General features: G+C 55.4%; 2 protein-coding genes across 2 annotated transcripts in view; one reads left to right on the forward strand and one right to left on the reverse strand.

Annotated features, from left to right (window-relative positions):
• The window catches only part of HELZ2 (helicase with zinc finger 2), a 19,142-nt gene extending 12,094 nt beyond the window's left edge, over positions 1-7,048 (forward strand). Inside the window, exons 11-19 of the mRNA XM_025201716.1 lie at positions 35-190; positions 598-742; positions 1,350-1,466; positions 1,810-2,005; positions 2,586-2,720; positions 3,420-3,638; positions 4,039-4,195; positions 4,979-5,146; positions 6,087-7,048. Of these exons, the coding sequence (XP_025057501.1) occupies positions 35-190; positions 598-742; positions 1,350-1,466; positions 1,810-2,005; positions 2,586-2,720; positions 3,420-3,638; positions 4,039-4,195; positions 4,979-5,146; positions 6,087-6,211 (1,418 nt within the window). The 3' untranslated portion in view covers positions 6,212-7,048. The remainder of the gene's footprint in view (positions 1-34; positions 191-597; positions 743-1,349; positions 1,467-1,809; positions 2,006-2,585; positions 2,721-3,419; positions 3,639-4,038; positions 4,196-4,978; positions 5,147-6,086) is intronic.
• Positions 7,049-9,410: 2,362 nt separating this feature from the next.
• Positions 9,411-10,891, reverse strand: FNDC11 (fibronectin type III domain containing 11). The gene has a single exon (XM_006021703.3). It carries the CDS (start codon positions 10,889-10,891, stop codon positions 9,956-9,958), a length of 936 nt encoding a protein of 311 aa, XP_006021765.3. The 3' UTR covers positions 9,411-9,955.
• Positions 10,892-20,485: the final 9,594 nt, after the last annotated feature.

The raw sequence follows: 20,485 nt of genomic DNA on the forward strand, positions 1-20,485 counted from the left end.
CGGCATTCACCACAGCCCTTCTTGTTCCCCGCAGGCACAGGGAAAACCGTTGTCGGGACCCACATAGTGTACTGGTTCCACAAGCTGAACCAGGAGACGCCGGAGGAGACCTCTCTGAAGGACGCGGAGAAGATGAAGAAATGCATCTTGTACTGCGGCCCATCCAACAAGTCTGTTGACGTGGTTGCTGGTAACTAATTGTACTAACTGCTCGGGGTGATGGGGAGATGAGGGGAGAGGACGTCGGTCTAAAAGAGCAGGATGAGCTGACGCAAAAGCAAGGCACGGATGGGCAAGGCGGGGGTGGAGAGGGCAAGGCATGGTGCATCGTAGCGCCCGGGGACTCCGGTGCTGCTTGCAGTTGGGTTTGGGTTGCTTGTTCCTAAGTGGAGGCTACCGAGGGCTTCTCGCGGACCTGCTTCCGAAGGAGCCTAAAGGGCGATTCTTTTTCGGCACGCAAGCTTCTGCCGCGTGCAATGAGAGGCCGAGGCAAAAAGAGCGTGGGCGTCTCCTGGGCTGGTGAGCAGACAGCAGGGTTCCCCTGAAGCGCCCGGGTCGGGGGTCCTCTCAGTGGCAATGTGCTGCTCCCCCCCCCAGAGATGCTGCTGAAGATGAGACCAGACCTGAAGCCATTAAGGGTTTACGGGGACACCGTCGAGTCGATGGACTACCCCTACCCGGGGAGCACCCGGCACTTCTCCCGGAAGGCCCTTCGCGACGCAAAGTCCAAGCCTGAGCTCAGGTAGGAGGATGCAGCCTCACGCTTTATAGCATGGCTCCTCCATGGCAGCTGCAGCCGTGCTCTTTGCAGAGGTGTTGCTGCGCCTTCGGGGTCGCTCCAGGTAGCAGGTGAGGGGAGGCAGGGGACGGGGGGTGTTGGTATTGAGGCCGGGACTGCTGGTGCATGGCTCAGAGCTTAATGCCTGCTGCCAGCTGTGGCGCCGTCCGAGCGCCTTTGCAAGCAGCATTGTGACCATCAAACTAAGTTTCCAGTGGTGGCACCTGATTTTTCAGTCACCCCCAGAGAGGGGGAAAGCTGGACGGCTGCATTTTGGCAGAGCCGTGCGAAGAAGGGCTTAGTGCACATCAGACATGCCCAGTTTCCTTTCTGGGTAACTTCGGAGTTGGCGATGATTGAGTTCTCGGGCAGATCTCGACGCGGGTCCCAATAGCGTATTATACTGCGGACAGAAATGCCTTGAGATCTTGGTCTGGCTGGGCAGAAATAAAAGCCAGGGCACCGTTCCTCTTGCTAGCATGGGTGCTGCGGTAGAAGCAGGCCCAGCCCTTTGCTGCAGGGAGAAGCACGTGTTTTGTGTTTTCTACGGGAAAATCCCTTTCTCCTCCAGAGACATAACCGTGCATCACCGCATCCGGGAGCCGACGAATCCTTACGCCCCGAAAATCCACGAGTTCGATGCGAGATTCAGGAAAGGGGAGCAGATCACGGAGGAGGAGCTCAAGAGGTGAGTAAAGAGCCAGCCAGAGGTGCGGCCGTTCCTCGGTGGGATTGCAGCGCGCGTGGGGATCCGCGAGAGCACGCCACGCAGCAGCCCAGGGAGGGTTTGGGCTGCGGGTCGTGGGCCTGGATGCTGAAGCCGGGCATCTCAGGAAGTCACTGGGGCTGCTCCTGCTTCCAGGCCCAGGGCTGTCTCCAGCTGTGCAAGCTGGATGTCTTTTCCCGAGAGGGCTGTAGAGAAGTAGCCCTTTGGGGAAGCGCGGCCAGTTCCCAGAGCAAGGACTGGTCAGGGGGTAAAGTCTCCCCAGTGGCACTGGGCAGAGTTTGACCTCCTCCACCCCTGCCGGCAGATACAAGAGCTTGCTGTTAACAGCACGCGTGTACGAGTTCAAGCGCCACGACATCATCCTGTGCACGTGTTCAGCCGCCTCCGCCCCCAGCCTGGTGGAGTCCCTGAATGTCAAGCAGATCCTCATTGACGAGTGCGCCATGTCTACGGAGCCGGAGACCCTCATCCCCCTGGTCAGCAACAAGAGAGCTGACAAGGTGAGACCCTCCTAGAGGTCCCGGGGCTCCTCTGGGCTAGCTGCCCCTGGTCGGAGGCTGTCTTGTGGCATCTCCTCCTTGCGATCTGCCCCCGTGGGCTGTTTCTGTTGCATTGCCGGCCATTCTCGTTAAGCATCAAGCAGTTGTTTCCACCGTGAAACTCAGCCTCACGCCAGCTGCAGCATGCAATACAGGCGCTGAGCGCAGAGGTCCATATGTGCATTTGCACTCAGAGGCATGACCGGCACCCTCCCTAGGTACATCGCTCGGGCACAGCCACATGTTGTGTTGTGCGCCTGATGGCCAGGGCACGTGTTGGCTCTCTGGTGACTTGGCCTGCCTGCACCCTCCCAGCTTCCTGGAGTGCAAATTCTTAAACCCACATTGAAGTCTCAAACAATGTCTGGAGCGCAACACAAGTGGACAGACACTGGAGGCTTTCTTGGTCTCCCCAGAGGGAGGCACGTGTTCCCGCATAGCTGGATGTAAAATATCTCTGCGCTGACATGGGTTCACTGCAAGGGGTGGGGTTGTGAGAGGCAGAGGACCGGTGCCTACCTGTCCACCCCTGGCGTTTCAGGTGGTGTTGCTCGGGGACCACAAGCAGCTGCGGCCCGTGGTCAACAACGACTTCTGCAAGACTCTCGGCATGGAGACCTCCCTCTTTGAACGCTACCAGAGCCAGGCCTTGATGCTGGATACGCAGTACCGCATGGTAGGAGCTCTGAACATGGTTTTTAGCCACTTCCCTCGTTTGCTGATTACCATCACTTGTGTCACGGGGCGTGGACTGTGTCTGTCCACACCCTTTGCTGCACAGTGTCTAGCACCACAGGCTCTGGGAACTGCCTGGGGGCTCTGGATGCGGCTCCAGCACAAATAATATGCAATGACTTCCTTCAGTGCATTTGATTTTGAATGAGTAACTGCTGGTGCTAGTCAACATCACCCTGGCTGAGAAGGCAATTCCCATGTCCTCCGCTATGGGAGCGGGCAGTGATGTTTGTTGAGCTTTCCAAAAAGCTCTTCTGTAATGCATTGAACATGTTGGAAGTTGCAGTCATTTGCCAACTTTTTGTCTGTTTGACATGCACAACTGATTGCCTCTAAAACACGGGGTCTTGTAACGCAAGGTGTTGGGTCCCTGATAGTACTACCTTTTTTTTTTTTATTTTTTTTTGCATGTGCAATGCATGCTGCTAGTTCGGACCTGGGTTATTTAGCAGGAGATGTTAAATTGCTCGTCCTTCCCACGAGGGCGGTATGTTGGAGGCTGTTACCTGTGGCAGGGGGCTGCTGACGGGAGAGCAGTGCCCTCAGTGGGTGTTTACAGCCTTCCCGAAGAGGTGCTGCAAACCCCCACCCCAGCTTCTCCTTGGTTACTCACCCCCGCTCCTCCCTTTTGCTCCGGCAGCACGCAGACATCTGCAAGTTCCCATCCCAGGAGTTTTACAAGGGCAAGCTGAAGACGTGCCCTACCCTTCACCGTCAGCCCAGCGTCCTCTTCCACAAAAGCAAGAGCTGCTGTCCGGTCATCTTTGGTCACATGGAGGGGAAAGAGCAGAGTCTGGTGGTCTCCACTGAGGAGGGAAACGAGAACTCCCGAGCAAACCTGGAGGAGGTGGAACAGGCGGTGAGTGGCTGCTTGGGGACCTTCTGGGGCAGGTGGGAACAAGGGCCGTGTTGTTTGGCCTCTGACATTGTGTTGCTGCGGTCACCATCAACCTCCACTTCATTACCTTCGGCCTGAGAGTCTCTTTCTACCGTGCTCTGCTTTTCTGAAAGCAGACAAGCCCTGGCCCTGGCTACTGCATGCTAGAGACGGATTCAAGCAGACCAGCTTTTCATGAATTGCCCAAATGCCGACGTGAGCACCGTGGGACTCAGGCACAGGTTTCTGTGCGTGGAGTTTCTGCCCCATGGAAACTTTGGTACACGGAGAAAGAGCTGTGTGTACCGCGAGGGGCACAGGCCGGTGTGGGGATTGTTTTCTCCTAATAAACCGGAGCTTATTTCATGCTACGTCTCTTCAGGTGAGGATAGCAAAGCAGCTGACCCTGGATGGCTCCATCAAACCACAGAGCATTGCCATCCTGAGCCCGTACAACGCCCAGGTGTCTGAGATCAACAAGCGCCTTGCTAGAGAGGGGATCCGTGACATGACCGTGTGTAGCATCATGAAAAGCCAAGGTAAGGGATCCAGGGAATGGATGCTCTCTCCTCCCCCTCAGCTGGGGAAGAGGGATTGTCCTTCCCCCCATCACGCAGAATAACCAAGTGCCTTGTGTCCGCCAAGAGAAATCCCTCTGGGCAAATCCTGCTCCAAATCAGCATCGAGCCCTTTTATATTTGCCTTTCACAAATCACGCTGCGTCCCAAAAAACCAGCTGCCTAGTGGGAGGGAGACTGCTGAGCATGAATGGCTCTTGGGTGGGTGTGGGCGAACGCTTGCTAGAGCAACTCTTTTAAAGGCCTGTCACCTGGAAGTAATGCAGTAGCTCGCATAAACGGCTCTAAATGCTGTACTAACAGCGAGAAGCTGCAGACTCCTGGACGCTTGCTGTAGAGCCGTGATTCTCAGCTGGGGTGCCCTGACACCCTGGAGGGCTGTGAGAACCTGTTGAGGGTGCTGCGGGGTGCCCCACAACAGGAGCACTGTCAGGTGTGCAAACACCTCCGTGTGATGCACAAGAAAAACCCAGAGATTTCACCTGGGAATCCAGATCACCCTTCTGACCTCCAGTGATCTGTGCTCTTTGCACCAGAGGAATCGCTCTGGTATTTTTCTAACACATGAAATTAGGCTTTGAAACGGGTGCAGCTAAATTGAGAAAAGTTGTGGAAAGATGCCTCGAGTCGAAGAAGGCTGAGAACCACCGTTGTAGAGGCACAGATACTGCTGGAGCCTGGAAAGGTGATCTGACCAGTTCTGGCTAAACACCTTCCAGTTGCACATCAGGTTTTCCTCCGCAGGGAGTGAATGGAGGTATGTGATCCTGTCCACCGTACGCTCCCTACCCCGGTCAGAAATCGACTGGAAGCCCACAAAGAGCTGGCAGAAGAAGTACCTAGGATTTGTTACGGATCCAAACCAGATCAATGTAGGCCTCACGCGGGCTCAGGAAGGACTCTGCATTATAGGTGAGTAGTAGATGGGAACGGAGAGCCCAACCTTTAGGATGTCTGCGACTGAAGAACGGAGCGGGCTGTTCAGGCCCCTGTAATGCAGCTCCCCCTCAGTGCACCGCAGAGATCACGTGTGGCCGGCACGTGTGCCAAATTCAGCCTTGCTTAATTTCTGTCCCCCATCAGGCTGTGATCTCGTTCGTTCGTTCGTTCGTTCCCGGATGAGATTCTGACCTGTTTGCACTTTGCGGGTGGCCGGAAGCAGACAGTGACACGCGTGCAATTTTAATAGCTAGCAGTTGTGGCTGAGTTATTAAAAAAAAGCTGTGATTTCACGGAGTTTACCTGGGGCCTTTGGGGCTGAAGGAAATGTCCCTCCGGGTCACGAAGCCCAGTCTTGCTGGTCTCCCTGGGGGCCAAGATGCGACAGGCACAGTTCTCACAGTTGTTCGTCTCTCTGGGGGTCATTTAATCAGAAAACGAGGGTGGGAAGGGAGCTCAGGAGGTCACATCTAGTGCAACCCCCTGCTTCAAGTAGAACCAGCCCCAACTACCTCATCCCAGCTAGGCTTTGTTGAGCTGGGCCTTAAAAACTGTCAAGGATGGAGACTGCACCACCTTTCTGGGTAACCTGCTCCAGTGCTTTACCACCCTCCTTGTGTGGTAAAGCATGTCCTAATATCCTAATATCCAACCTCAATGTCCCTTGCTGCAGCTGGAGCCCATTGTTCCTTGTGCTGTCGTCTGCCCCCACTGAGACCAGCCCAGCTCCAGCCTCATTGCAGCCCCCCTGCAGGGAGGTGAAGGCTGCTATCAAATCCCCCTCGGTCTCCTCTTCTGCAGACTCAATCAGCCCAGTTCCCTCGGCCTTTCCACAAGTCCTGTGCCCCAGCCCCGCAACCATATTCATTGTCATCTGCCTCTTCCACTCACTCTTCTTCCTTTCTGCTAACAGGGAACCGTTACCTCTTGGAGTGTAACCCCCTGTGGAGGAGGCTGCTGGAGCACTACCGGCAACAGGCTTGCTATACTACAGCTCAAGGCATTTACGTCCAGCAGAAATCTGCCCTTCGCCAATGAGACTGGACCCAGCCGGAGGAACCAGCCCCTACGTGCAGTGTGGGGTGTGCATAGGGGACAGCACCGTGTCCCAGCAGCTCTCCACCATTCGGGCGTTCAGCGACGAACGAGATTCATCGGGGACTCCAAGACATTTCCCTGTAGGTCGGCTGCTCACCTTTTAAGCAATTTTAGGGGTTTTTTTTTAAATGAAATGCAATCTTAAATCAAAACTTTGAGGTCTTTGAAACCAAAAAGCTTTGGAAATGGATGTGCGGGGCAGGCGGTTGGATGAGCTCCTCGGTGGAATCCAACCCTCCCTTTTTAGTGAATGCAGGGACACTTTGGGGACCAAACAGATCTTTCCAGTTCATCAAGAGCTAAAGCATCGCACGCAACAGCTCTACGAAAACGGCCGGGATGTGCCCTACAAGGACCAATGCTTCCGAATCCTACCGCTAGTTTTAAAGCCAACGCCTGATTTTTAAAGCTACCTTATTTTGCCAAGCTGAAAACCAGCTTTTGTTTTTTATCTTAAATGAAGGAATAGCAAAAAGTGAACCGCAAAACATTCTTGGCCAAACAAAGCGCTATTTGTCCAGCCAAGCCTGAGCTGGATTTCTGAACAGACCCATCAACTCCACCTGTGTCAAGTGGACAGTGATATGGAAGACGTCTACGAGACAACGGATGCTGGAAAGATGCTTTTATTTGAGTTTTTACTTGAAACTGTTTCCGCTTGTAAAGAAAACCTGCTTGGACAAACAAGCAAACAAAGAAATCCTGCTTCTAATTTATTAACTTATCTTGGTGAACTTTTGCCTCAGTGGATGGTGCAAGCTTTTAAGAACAGTGTTGGATGTGATGTATATATTGTGCTATATATCTATATAGATATAGATATCTATATAGATATAGATAGATATATATAGATATATATAGTTTGTATAGATATACTTTTTTAAAGTAGCCACATTGCTGAATCACTAGCCAAGAAGGGGCTGATGATGACTCCTTGCGAAGCTGCATCCTACTTTAACTTGTCTTTTAATGTCTGTGTAGTGGTGAAACTGTGTGTAGCTCAGTCCTGAGCTTCGTTAGCCTTGAAGCTGCTGGTTCAAGTGTGGTAGCTGGGGGGAGGCCGCTTTCTGTCCTCGTCCCAGGTCTGAATGTATGAAGTGCCTGCCTCTGGCTCTCCCCAAGACCAAATACATGGACATGCCTAGAGGTCCCACGGGGAGAGAGCGGGGATGCAGCTGCAGCGCTTCTCTACCAAATGAAGACACAGTGGGACACGAGTCGTCCTGGTTCAGCTACTGATTCATCCGACGTCGGTAGTCTCAGCAGGGATTTGCTCCTGTGTTTGCACTAAAGAAAAAGGCAGCAGGGATCCCTTCTCAATGTAAGGAATGTGCAATAAGAAGGCGTTGCCTCCGGGACCGTCGCGTGTGACACTGTTTGGTTTGCGTGCCCTGACTCTTCACAATAAGTTTGACCCGTGTGCAGCTGGGGAAAGAGAAAACCTCTGGCTTTATCTGCCTTTCCCCTACTCCTTGTTTTAAATTGCCTCCTTGCTTCTCTGCGTTTGTAGGACAGATTTCCAGGAGGGGAAAGACAGAGAGGGAGACCACCCGTGCTGTCCTGCTGCGGCAGTGTAAAAGCAGTTTGTGAATTCAAGTGCCACGGAGGTGTTGAAAGACGAAGGGGACGGGGCGTAAAGGCTTGGGGCAGGCGGCTGCCCTGAACTGATGTGTCTTATCTCAGAGATTTTGAAAGAGGCCTTATTTTGCTACGTCATTAGTGCGGCTCCAAAATAAACTCTGCAGGGCTCGTTTTACAGGTTTCTGAAATGCAGCCACTTCTGGGGGGGACAGGGGTGCAGAGAGCTGTGAAGGACCCGGGGATCCTGAATTCAAAGTATTTCAGTATGTCACAGCTAGCCCCAGCGCTGGAGTTTTATGTCTAGGAAATTCACTGCAGTCCTTTTAAGCTCGACAGGACTTCTTCCCCTTTCTTTGATACAAGTCAGGAGTATCTCTTGAAATCGTGGAGCTTACCCTTGTGTAAAACTAGTATAATAAGTTGGAGGGGAATCCAGCCCTTTGTGCTGGCGTAGTCTGATACTTCTGAACATTATTTAGCCATTAAATATCTTTGCAGACCAAAAACCAAAATGATATATATATATATTTCCATGTGTTTGTATTGAAAAAAAACAAAAAAAATCCCAGTTCTTGCTGCATCTTACAGGATAAAACCTCAAGTGAAGCCCTTCAATTACTTTTACTTTATTTTATAAAGCAATGCTTGGGCATTTTTGCCAGAAATGTATTTTGGAGATGTGGGTTACAGCTTCTGTTTAGAAAACTGCTTTCCAAGCGCCTATAGTACCTGCCATGCTGGTGTTCAGTCCAGGTCCTGGGGTTGTGGAGCAGCCCGTTGTATAGTTGAGCACAAAGCTGCAGTGGCAGAAAGTGGCATTAACCTAACGTTGTGGAGACAGCTGCCCCGTGTGCCATGGATTATAGTCTTGTGTGTGTTGTGGTTTTGGGTGTATAGGATCATCGAAGTTACTTTGCGGGGGGAAATGACTAAAAGTTGTCTGACTTCGTATGTGCAGACAGCTTTTCCTTTGCCACTTATGATGAGAGGGTTTTTACAGAAAACCCTCGACATCGAAGCGAGGTGCGCGTGCCCGTGTTTGCGGGATATCTCAGAAACGCCGGACAGCCCTGTTCAGAGTGCTCAATCACTGCAATAAACCCTTTTTTAATCCACAGAGATGCAATGTCAGGTGTCATGAAATGCATATTAAGGAACTTTTAAATGTGACTAGTTTTGTTTTTTTTTAATCTTGAACGTCTGGAATTTGTGACTTGCAACGGGTTTGGAGCTACGTTTTGGATACAACTATTTTTAAATGTGTTTAATGTTTCTACATCTCAACATTCCCTTTTTTTGATATTTAAGCCATAATTACAGAGCTGATTGCATTTGTTAGAAGACGACAATAAATTTTTATTGACTGTGGGAATACGGTCTGTCTGTGTGAAAGATCTGGAAGAGGGGGGAGCGGACAGGGCTGAATTGGGAAAGAAAGAGGATGCGAGTGTGAAACTTGTTTTCTAAATGATGATTCCTGGGGGATTTTGCACTTTGCTGGTTTTTAAGTCAAAAAGGATCTCTTTTTCCTGCATCTGCAGAGCGTGCCCTTGGAGAGGGGACGTGGCAGGACACGAGAAGGCCGGTCGTGAGGGCAGAGGTGCAGGGAAGGGACCCGGGGTGGAGACTGGCAGCGGTGCGGGATCGTGGAGACAGGGCTTCACGCGAGCTGAAATGCAGGAAACTGAGACCCTCTTTCTGGAGATGGGGAGAGAAGAAAGGACACGGCGAGCAGGCTGGAGAGATCTCGCCCGTGAAAACTGAGGACATGGGACAACTCTCAGTGGTGGGCAGGAAAGACTGGTGCAATGTGGTGATCTTGCACCCATGCACGGTCTGCTTGGCCAATGGCTTCCAGAGGTCCCCGGGCCGGTGTGGAGATGCTCGACCGTGCTGTGCTCCAGTTATTGTCAATCTGGAACAACTTACATTGGGGCGCTGTTTGAAAGCTGCCACGTGAGGCAGAAGAAGCTGATAGGTTGGTATTTTTTTCAATGTAAAATCTTTAAAAATAAGCTTTTAATTTTCCTATTCAATTCTTATTTTGTTCGGTTTCTTTGAATGGATAAAACTAGAACGTGGGCTAGCCCGTCGCTTCGGCCCTCAGGTCTCATGTGCGCTGCTCTCCATGGCTTCGTCCGGGCTTGTCTTCAACGCGATGGCGTCGCACCACTGGTCGTAGACGAGCATGTACGTCTCTGCTCGCTTAATTGTGAATTTGTACGACCTGTTGGGCAGCAGGTTCCGGATTTCGCACATATTGGACGTGACCGGCATCATCCCACATTGCAACCGCTCCTGGGGGGTTCTGGGCTCCAGCAGTTTAAACCTGAGTTCGTACTGCTCGGGCTGCGTTTGCTGACTCGTGATAAACCACTTGAGACTCACCCAGTCCTCGTGCGCCGCCGATTCCTTTCGATCGAACATCACCGGCATCTGGGTGCTCAGAACCAGCCGAATGTGCGGGATTTTGGTCGCCCCGACGTCCGAGACGAGCCGGTGTTTGACGTGCAGCCGTCCCGGCACGAGCATGGCGAGGAAATTGTCCATCAGCTCCGAGAGGCCGGACAGCCGCTGCTTGATTGCATCCCACCTGGAGAGGAAGGTTACCATGTCGTAGGTCTCCAGGAAGCGGAGCAACTCCTCCCGCCCCCGTTCCAGCTGTTCTAGCAGGTCCGTCAAGAGCAGCAGCTGGATTTTGGTTTGGATCGTCCCCACCTTCTTCATCCTCTGGAATCGCCAGGGGTCGATCAGCTGGAACATGGTGGTGGGCAGCATGCGGTAGTTCTGGTCCCCCAGCGCCAGGTGCTTGGGCAGGATCTCGATGTAGTAGGAGCACTTCTTCAGGAGCTCGATTCTCTTGCGGTGGCGTTTCAGCAGGGGGAGGCTCAGGTCGGCCTGCAGGAACTGCCGCACCACGCTCCTCCTCTCCATGTACGTCCTCCACATTTCATGCTCCTGCTCTTCTTTGCTGTAAAAAATGCTCTCCAAGCTGCTCTCGATCTCATTCAGGTAGACATCCATGGATCCCCAGCTCATCGCTGCTGTGCGGGAAAGCAACCAGAATACAATTTAAGAACCAAAGGCAGTGGAGGCGGCCTATCCCGATGGTGACTGCTCTTCTTTCCCCTTATGGCTATGTGTTATCTTACAAACGAGGAATGAAAAATAGCTCTGCACACCATGTCCCAGCCAATTCAAGATGGTTCTTGGATAGCGGTGTGGTTTGTAATGCCCTGTCTCATTTAAGTGTCCCAGCCAGTGCTACGTTCCTTGAGAGCCTACACTTCTGTTCAATAGACTCTACCCACCGGACGTTTCCCCTGAGACTGGCACAAATCTCCCTTCTCTTATGATCTTCCCTTTAGTCTAATTCAGGTCCCTTTGTGAACACCAGAAACTTGCTCTCTCCCTTCTTGGTGTTTGTTTTACCTCCCCCTGCTTTCGAGCTGCACCAAGCTGTCCATAGTCACATGGAGCCACAGACAATGAGGGTGGGAAGGGAGCTCAGGAGGTCACATCGAGTCCAACCCCCTGCTCCAAGCAGGGCCAGCCCCGACTACATCATCCCAGCCAGGGATTTGTCTACCCAAGTCTTTAACACGTCCGAGGATGGAGACTGCACCAGCTCTCTGGGGAGCCTGTTCCAGTGCTTTATTACCCTCCTCGTGAGAGTTTTTCCCAATATCCAACCTCAACTTCCCTTGTTGCAACTTGAGCCCATTGCTCCTTCTGTCGTCTGCCCCCACGGAGACCAGCCCAGCTCCATCCTCTTTGCAGCCCCCCTGCAGGGAGGTGAAGCTTGCTATCAAATCCCCCTTGGTCTTCTTTTCTCCACATTAAATGAGCCCAGTTCCCTCTGCTCCGTGACTTTCACCACTGTCCTGACAAGTGTCAGTCTGGCAATATTTGAAATGGTGACTCGTTCTCCCTTCCTCCCGTTTAGTTCACATTGTCATCATCATCATCATCACGGTTCGTGACAGTCCGCTTGTTTTCGTGGAGGAAAATCCTGTCATTCCCCAAGTGTGTTACTGTCCCTTCCCTGCACCTTTGCCCTCACGACCGGCCTTCTCGTGTCCTGCCACGTCCCCTCTCTAAGGGCACGCTCTGCAGATGCAGGACAAGCCCGGACGAAGCCACGGAGAGACAGGATATGCAGAGGGCATGAAACGCGGCAGTGATTAATCTGCCAGAAAAACGAGTGCTGAAGTAGCTCTGCACAGCTCTACCTCTGCTCTTTCTCCTTTGTCTCGGCTGTTTGCTACGGCCAAGACGAGCCCTGCCCAGCCAACGCAGCTACGGGAGACCCGGCTTTCTAGGATTTACCAGCAGAGCTGCCAGGCGGCTCTGCGCCACGTCTCCAATCCCCTTTGAGGGCAACCAGCACCTCAAACCGGACTCCAGCTTGAGTTTTGGATGCCGGTTTGAAAACCCGCATTTAGACTGGGGACAACTGGCCGCGCTTTTTCTGGAAAAGAAAGACGTACGGTGCTCTGAGCCGCCGGTCTCAGGCCAGAGCCCCATTTCAGTGCCGGGCCCGCGGGGGTGCCGGCGGCGAGGGGCTCCTCTGCAGAGTTGCCTTCTAGCAAACGCTGCTTGCACGCGCTTCTGCTGCCTCGTGTCTCTCCTGTCGGCCCCTCGTCCCCCCCGGGGTGCTTGGACCCTTTGCAAGACTAGGGCTAACCTTTTGGGCCGCCCTGCTCCTTCCCCAGGCTCGGCAAGAGCAGGCCAGCAGGAGCGCGCCCTTCCCCTGCCACTGGCTGAGCTTTGCCCCAAACACAAGGGAGGGGAAGCCTTGTCTGCTTCAGTCCCTGGGTGTCCCCCCCGGCCTGCACCCCCCCCGGCCGCCCGGCCGCCTGGCTCCGCGCTGCGCTGCGCTGCGCTGCGCTGCGGGGGGGGGGGCTCTCTTTTACTAAACCAACCCCATTTCATGAGCCCCACTACCCTTGTCCGGGGGCTCCCCACCCCCGCCTTTCCCTGGGGCTGCCAAGCAGGACCCTGCCATGTGCCCACTAGTGAGTGCCCTGATGGAGCAGCAGGGCCCAGACCACGCGCTCGGTCCAGTTTGCGTCCAGTGTCCAGCACGCCCTGCGGCAATGCAGGACCCCCGGCGTACCAGCACGCCGAGCTGGAGGAGACAGGCTGGGCTCCAACGTTTCGGAGCAGAATTGAGTCCTACCGCCGGAAATCAGTGAGCGAGCGTGGAGAAGACGCAGCCGGCTTCGTCTGGAAAAAGGGCATCTGGCGCGGGCGTTTCAAAGCCCCCCGGGAGGGGAAGTGGATGGCGAGAGCGCCCAGGACAGAGATGCAGCTGGCCCTGGAGACGGCGAGGAGGGCCGACACCGGATGAGCTGCGGCGGAAGTGACAGCGACAGCAAATGGACAGAGATGTAACCCCGAACCCATCGGGGCTCGGATGAAAGCACTGCGATCGGGGTGGGTGAGGGTGGGGGTGCGTGGGGCGCAGAGGAGTGGGTGCGTTTCTTGTAACGGGAAGTGCAGGTGTCTTAACGCGGTTTTAAGCTGTGTGATGGAACGTTTACGATAGATGTGTGTGTGTGTATATATGTATGTATAACTCTCTCTCTCTCTCTCTCTGTCTATATATATAGAAATATATTTTAATAAACAAAAAAAGGAGTGCCCACATCTCTGTTCCTGAGCACCGCAAGGTGCTGAGGACCCTCCTTTAAGTTTGATCCTGGCTGCCGCCTCCATCCGCCGCTTGCCGCGGTTCATGCTCCCTCCAGGACGGGAAAGGCCACAGCTGACGGTACGCGCGGGGAGGAGGGTTTCACTCGCCCACCAGCGGCTTGGCCCATTCTCTCCAGAGCCCTGACCATTTATTCTGCAGCCCCGTAAAAACACGTGGGTGAAGCCCCGATGTGCCACCACGATGACGTGATCCAGAGCAGCAGCTCCTCAGCTTTTGGGCCCAGCAGCCCCTGCTGCGTCTGGGGGCAGCGAAAACCTCGGCTATGCCTGGGGGCAGGCAGTCTCATTTTACCGATGGGGGCTCTCCGCTGCAGTGAGGGGGACGGCTGGGTTTTCGGGGGGTTCAGCTGCTACAGAAGTCCAGGGGCTGATCAGAAGCTGCAAACGTAAAGCACCGTGCCGGGGGATGTAGCAAGAGAGCGGCTGGGGCAGGTCTGACGTTGGCATTTCTAGCTCCTAGTCTGGCCTTCACCCCCCTCTCAGGGTTGCAGAGCAAAGTAACCCTCGAGTACTTTGGTTCTGGGGTGGAATCACAAAGGTCTGCTGGTCCCAAAAGATGAGGAGGTGCTGCTCTGCACCATGTAATGGTGGCACGCGTTTTTATGGGGCTGTAGGATAAATGGCCAAGGCTCTGGAGGGAGCGTGCCAAGCAGTGGGTGGGCAATTGAAACCCTCCTCTCAGCGGGTACTCTGGCCTTTCCCGTCCTGGAGGGAGCATGAATCGAGGCGGCAGCCAGGATCAAACTTAAAGGAGGGTCCTCTCAGCACTCATCAGCTGCGCACGAATATTGTTGCGTCGCCTCCAGATCCGATCCCAGTGTGTTTCCATCATCCTGTCGGTGTAGGTTGGACGTGCCCGCGTCTGACTGCTGTCCGAATGCCCCAGCGGCTGTGTGCGCTGCACGCGCTGACTTCTCTTCCGGGCTCGTGGCGTTTAAGGCATCAGTTCCCTGGTAGCGCTGTCGCTGTGCAGTGCGGCAGCAACGGGGCACGTCCAGGCTGCCTGGGAAGCCTCAGCATCTTGGGTCTCAAGAACCAGGTTTGCTGGCGGGTGTCTAGGCCCAGCTGAAGCAGACTAGGATGCTCACACAACACTGGCCTCTTCTCTGCACCATCCTATTGTGGTAGCGTATGTGGATCTTGGTAGCTCAGGGCTCCTGCATCTCCTGGTGAAAGAGAAGGATGCCCCTTCCTCTGAGTCCAGGCACCGACACGGGTCATTTACTCCCAGGCCTCTGCAGCCTCTTCCATCCAAGTGTCCCCAGCACCCCTGAGCCAGCCTCTCTTGGCCCCAGTTAGTTAGCAAATCTTAAGGAGCGGCTCGATGCCTACCTGGCTGGGGTCATTTGAGCCCAGTTTTCTTCCTGCCCAGGCAGGGGGTCGGACTTGAAGATCATTTTCTATGGAAGCACTTAGGAGTTTTGTTAGCAGGCTTTTTAAGTCAAACAGATCCTTCTTAAGGACCATCCCTCCCCGGCGTGAGCGTGGGGCAGAACGGACACTGCTCAATCACAGGGGCAGGACTGCCTTTCTCTGTGATGGGGTTTGAGTATCTGGCCCGTGGAGGGATCTGCCTGGCCGGACGCTCGTTGGGGCTTTATCATAGATAAGAGGCCTGCACTCCTTGCATGTGGGGAGCTGATAGCAATTGCTGCGGCTTTTCTTCAGCAAACCCAGCAGGTGCCCTCGCTTCTGAAGCAGCTCTCAGATCCTCTGTGGATAAATTGCTGGGCCGGAGCTCAGAAATAACACTGCCTTTTGAGCTCTCCCGGTGCAGCGCGGCTGAGCTCTCTTAATTGAATGGGCATCGGGGTCCACAGCACCGGGCCCGCACCTCTGCACAAGAAGTGTTTGAGCAGCACTGGAAGAGGAGATCTGTCATTTTAAGAAGTCGATGCATCTTTCCGAGGCAGCTTGAGCCGAGCATTTCATTTCACAGCCGCCAAGAGATGAACGACACCGCTGCCAGCTGCAATCCAGCCGGGCTCTCTCAGGACAAGAAATATGGGCCAAAGGGAATCGAGTCCTCTCCCATCCGCGGTGGGCGCTGATGAAGATGTGTGCGTCCTGTGACAGATGTGCAGGGAGTGAGGACAAGGACCTATTCATTGCATGTGCCCGGCGGCTCTTCGTTAGCTGCAGGTGCTGGTTATTGGAGTCGCCCTTTTCCCCAGGCCTTCACAGGCTCTTAGCACGTCTTCTTTAAGGTCCCGTGTTTAAAGGGGGCCGAGTGCTGGAGCCTGGGTGTCCAGTGTGGATGAGGACCCAAGTGAAACGACCCTCTTAGTGGTCGATTCGCACGCACCACACCACGTGCTCTAGCATGTTGCATTGCATTTGAGCCTCTGGCCAGGAGAGCCCTTGAAGCGGGGAGCCGCACGTGGCTGCAGACCACAGCAAGGCGAGGGCGCGGGAAGAGCTGGCCGAGTGCAAGGTTGGAGAGTGCCACAGCTGGCGAAGGAGCCAGGGCGAGTTCCTGCCCCCTTGCAAGTCACCGGGACTGGTGCCGAGGGTTACAGCAAGGCCAGGATTTCATCGCTGCTGCTTTCTGTTCTCATCCGGAGGGGGGTAGGTCTGAGCTGGGGCAGGAGAAACTTGCCCGGAGCCTGCTGCCCTTCCCACAGCTCCCACCAGCCTCAGCCACTCTCTGCGGTCGCAAGGAGCAATATTTATTCACCCCAGATTGAAAGAAAGCAGGGGTCCCTTAAAAACGCACCCCCAACCCCACGCAGCTTTGGCCAGGTAAAACGGTAGACTTACTGATGATCTCAGCTGCTGAGTCCGGCCTGCTGTAACTGCTGACTTGGGAGGCACCGGCCATCAATTTGGCCAGGAGACTTTACAAGACTCTGTGAATTAATATGAATATAAATTTATCTGAAGCAATCAAACACGGCCTATTTCTGTCTTCCCTCCCTATCATCAGCTCCGATATCTCCGTAGGGGCTGACAGCTGTTGTCCGCAGCGTTAGTCATTCTGGACCGTCCTCGGGCCCACGCCGTCAAAATACAGAACTTGTTAAGTCCTGTCTTCGGGATCAAAATATAAGGAGCCAATTGATTTCTCCCCCTCTCCTCATTAGTGAGATCTGACACTTAATATACCATGTATTTCCACTCTCCAGGAGTAAGCAAAAATGCGCAGAGATTGCCTGTCGATGAAGGCTGGGGAGCGGGGATTCATCTTTATGGAGAATCGATATCCGGAACAGAGAAATTGGCAGAACCCAAATTAAAAGTCGCCGGCAATTTCTGTCCTCGTAGATCACGTCTCTCGCGTTTATGAAACAGTGATTTACAGCAAAATAAAAGATTGCGAGGGAGGGGAGGATCGGAGGAGAATTAGTTGAGGGCATCTGGTTGCCTCTTGAAGCGGCGGGGTGGCTGGGTTGGCTTTGGAGGGGGCCGAGGAGACTTTTGGCCCCAGCAGTTCTGGGATCCCATCCTCTCGGTGCACGCGACACCGCCGGCCTGCAAAATTGCACCCTACTTGGCAGGGGGCCGAGGGGCTGGGACCGCGGGGGAATTTCCTTGGGAGCGCCGCAGAGGGGCGAGCGTTGCGTTTGGCTGGATTCCCGGATTCCCTCTCGTTGCAAGGGCCGTGGTCCTCGCAGGTTTTCTTTGCTCCCATCTTGCAAAGCTGCCTCGCCTGTAGCTTCAGGCATGACCAGCCAAGCTTTGCCCGTGGGGGTGTGGGTTCGAGGAGTCTCCCTGGGAAGAAGCAGGGTTTGTCCTTCCCTAACCCCCGAGTGGGGAAGGACCGGCCCCTGCAAAGCTGCAGTGAGATGCATGCACCCTCCGCTGGGCTGGGCCGGGCCAGGACGGGGTTAATGGCTCGTCCCAGAGACACCAATTTACCCCAACACCCAACACCTGCGCAGGCTGGAGCTGGGCAGCTGGAGGATCCAAGGGCAGAGAGGGGAGCAGAGGAGGCGGCTGCGTGGCCCTGGAGCTGGTTTTGCCAGTAGGCATTTGTCCAGCTGGCGAAGAGTTGCTTGGCACACAGCAAGGCATGGGGACTGCTGCCCGTCCGGTCCCTCGGGGACCAGGAGCACCCATCGGGGACTCCCAGGTAAGGGACATGCTGCCTTGAGGGTGAGCTGCTTGAGCCCTGGCTGCTGGGACGGGCTGCGTCCCAGTGGGGCTGAAGGAGTGTGCCCCCCGGACACTGATACCAGCTCAGCCCAGGGGTTGCAATCACTCTCCACACTCGTTCATTTGCTGGGTGTAAGGAAAAGGCCCTTCCTTGACCATGCTGAGCGGCTGCGGGGAAGTGCTAGACCATTTCTGGTGGAGGATGCCACTTTATCGGTGCCAAAACTGTTCCTGGAGTGTGTCTGTTGAGATGGAAACTCTTGCGTGTAAAATGGCCAGGAGCTGAGTGGTGAAGATCCTCTGGTTGGAGAAGCAGGACTTGTCTATGCCCCGGAGACTTTGATTAAGCACAGACTTTAAATGAGCGCCGTTGGGTGCGGGAACCCGTCTGCCGGCGGCCTGCAGAGCTCGGCGTGGGCTGTTTCCCTGCTGAGGAGGTCCGGGCTCCCTGCACCGGGCGGTGTGGGCACCCTGCCTGATGCAGAGCATGGATCTTGGCTGTGGGTCTCCCAGGTCTCGGGTGAGGGTCTTAATGGGGTTCGTGGCACATGCGTGTCTGTGTCTGGCTGGGTTTTGTGGGATACAAGGGCTCAGGTCCAGTTTGCAAAGCCGTGATGTTCTTTGCAGCCCCGGGAGGCCGTTTTCCAGGCAGCCTGAACAGCCGGTCCCTCCACCCCAGGTGAGGGCACTTGCTGCCAGCTTGCTGGTGCTGGCAGGCCTCTGTGCGTCCTCCCCATACGACATGCCCGCTCCCTTCAGGGGAGTGAGGCAGAGCCACTTTGTCTGGGTGGCTTGCAGGCTAATACCCCCCAGACAAAGTGCTGCTGCTGGGATTGGAGTGAACGTCCCCGTGATTTACTGGCTTGTTGTCATGCTCATCCCTCAAGGCTGGCATTTTAATTTACAGCAGCAATGTACTGGATAAATCCGCCCAAACTGCTACGGTCCCATGGAGGAGAATGAATGGCACCGTGCCCAGCCCAGGATGAGCCGTGCAATCCCCGGCTGCCTGGCCCGGCTCTGCCTTGGACAAGGCTGGGTGCGGAGTGCCCCCGCTCCCGGGCTATCTGCAGTTGCTGCGAGAGGGGCAGTTGTTCCTGCTCATGCCTCCGGGGCTGCAACCCCGAGCAGGGGGCAGCGAGCGAGGCTTAGTGATGGGGGCAGCTTGGGTTGGGGCCTTGCAGCTCTTCTGGGATGATCCCAAAAGGCTCAGGCGTGCACAGAAACAAGGGCTCAAGTTGCTAAACTCAGATCCGGATCCAACCCTGGGTTCCCAGTGGCCTGATACTGGGAGGTGTTGGGACCTGGGCGCTGCGTGGGGGGCGCCAGGGTGGAGTTTGTGTGGGCTGCTCCTGCCCAGCGGTGCACAGGCTCGCTCTGTTTTCTTCCTGCCTCCTTTCCCCGCGAGCACGAAGAAATCTGGCCGGCTTGTGCTGTGCAGTGATGGGCTCGAGCCCGCAGGACCTGGTGTCACGCGGCCGTCTTGGCGCAGGGAGCTTCGTCCCATCACGGGAGAGCCGGGTGCAGGTGGGGAGGGCAGTGTTAGTGTCTCTAGGCACCGGTGGGCTTCACTGCCCACCCGTGGGATGCATGTCTTGGAGATTGCCCTGCGACTAGGAGGCTGGTGGCATCGGCGTGAAGCCCTCAGCATGCAGGGCCCTGCCCGCCCCAGCTACTGCCCCGGGGCTCTGTGCTGCAGGCAGCTGGCAGCGAGATGCTGTACGGCGCTGGGGGGAGCTTCCTCCTGGCAATCCCATGGTAACCGCTCTCCCCCGCTCCGGGGACCAGGCAGCTGAACTCATCCTGTGTCAGCTCCTCCCGGGGGAGGCGCGGGCCTAGCAGTGCTAAGTGCTTCGGAGGCGGATGCGATTCTGCAGAACAAGATTCCCTTGTACCCCTCTCTCTCTCTTTTCTTTTTCTGTTTTGCATCTTCGAGTTCGGGGCTGGAAATTTGCTTAAAGAGCTCCTCCCTGGCAGGGGAGTGAGGATTTCGTCCCCGTTTGCACCCTCCCCACCCGCTGGCGTTTCTGCTCCCTGGTGCTTCGCTGTTCATCCTGCCAGGAAATGATCTGGAGCCAAGAAGCGCCTTTGCCCCTGGACCAGCGTCTGCGTGCAGCGGGGCCTGGGAAACGATGGTGAAGCAAGGGTGGTGGGTGTCGGGTGGGGACGTGCGTGTCTCCCTCCCTGTCCCCAGCCCTGGGTCACGGCAGGCCTCGTCCCAGGCTCCCTGGCAGGATGGGTTGCTGCCCGTGCAGGCTGGAGCGCTGCGTTTCTCAGGTCCCGCTGCTGCCTTGTGCAGCCCAGAGAGCCTGGTCTGAGTCATCTGCCGAGCAGGGGCGCGTGGGCTCGCTGCTGCCACAGCCTGTCCATCCTCTGCCTGCGCCGAGCCCGGCAGGGGGGAAAGCACGGCTGCTTCGCAGCAGGGAGTCGAGACGAGGCAGATGCCCCGCTCCATCACGGACCTCGCTCTCATCCCACCTGGGTGCCCTGTGGCGTGGGCAGTGCCAAGGACCGAGGAACCAGGCGCTGCTCTGGGGGCGAAAGGATTGTATTTGAGGCCCTGCAACCTCCTGCTTCAGCACGACCAGGAGCAACTCGGTGCACGGCCTTAACGTGCAAAGCCTCGGCTCTGCGGCGGGAAGGCTCTTGCTTCTCGTGCAGCAGAAGCGCGGGGTCCGCCCTGCAGATTCCCAGCCGGGGGGACGCTGGGATGGTGCAGCCTCCGCCGGTGTCCCCGATGCCCAGAGGGCAGCGCCCTGTGAGACGGTCTCTAGTAATTCGCTTGCAGTGTTTTGCCCGTGCTTCTGGTCTCGTTGCCCT

Source organism: Alligator sinensis, unplaced genomic scaffold (assembly GCF_000455745.1).
Source record: "Alligator sinensis unplaced genomic scaffold, ASM45574v1 scaffold752_1, whole genome shotgun sequence".
Classification (NCBI taxonomy): Eukaryota; Metazoa; Chordata; order Crocodylia; family Alligatoridae; genus Alligator; species Alligator sinensis.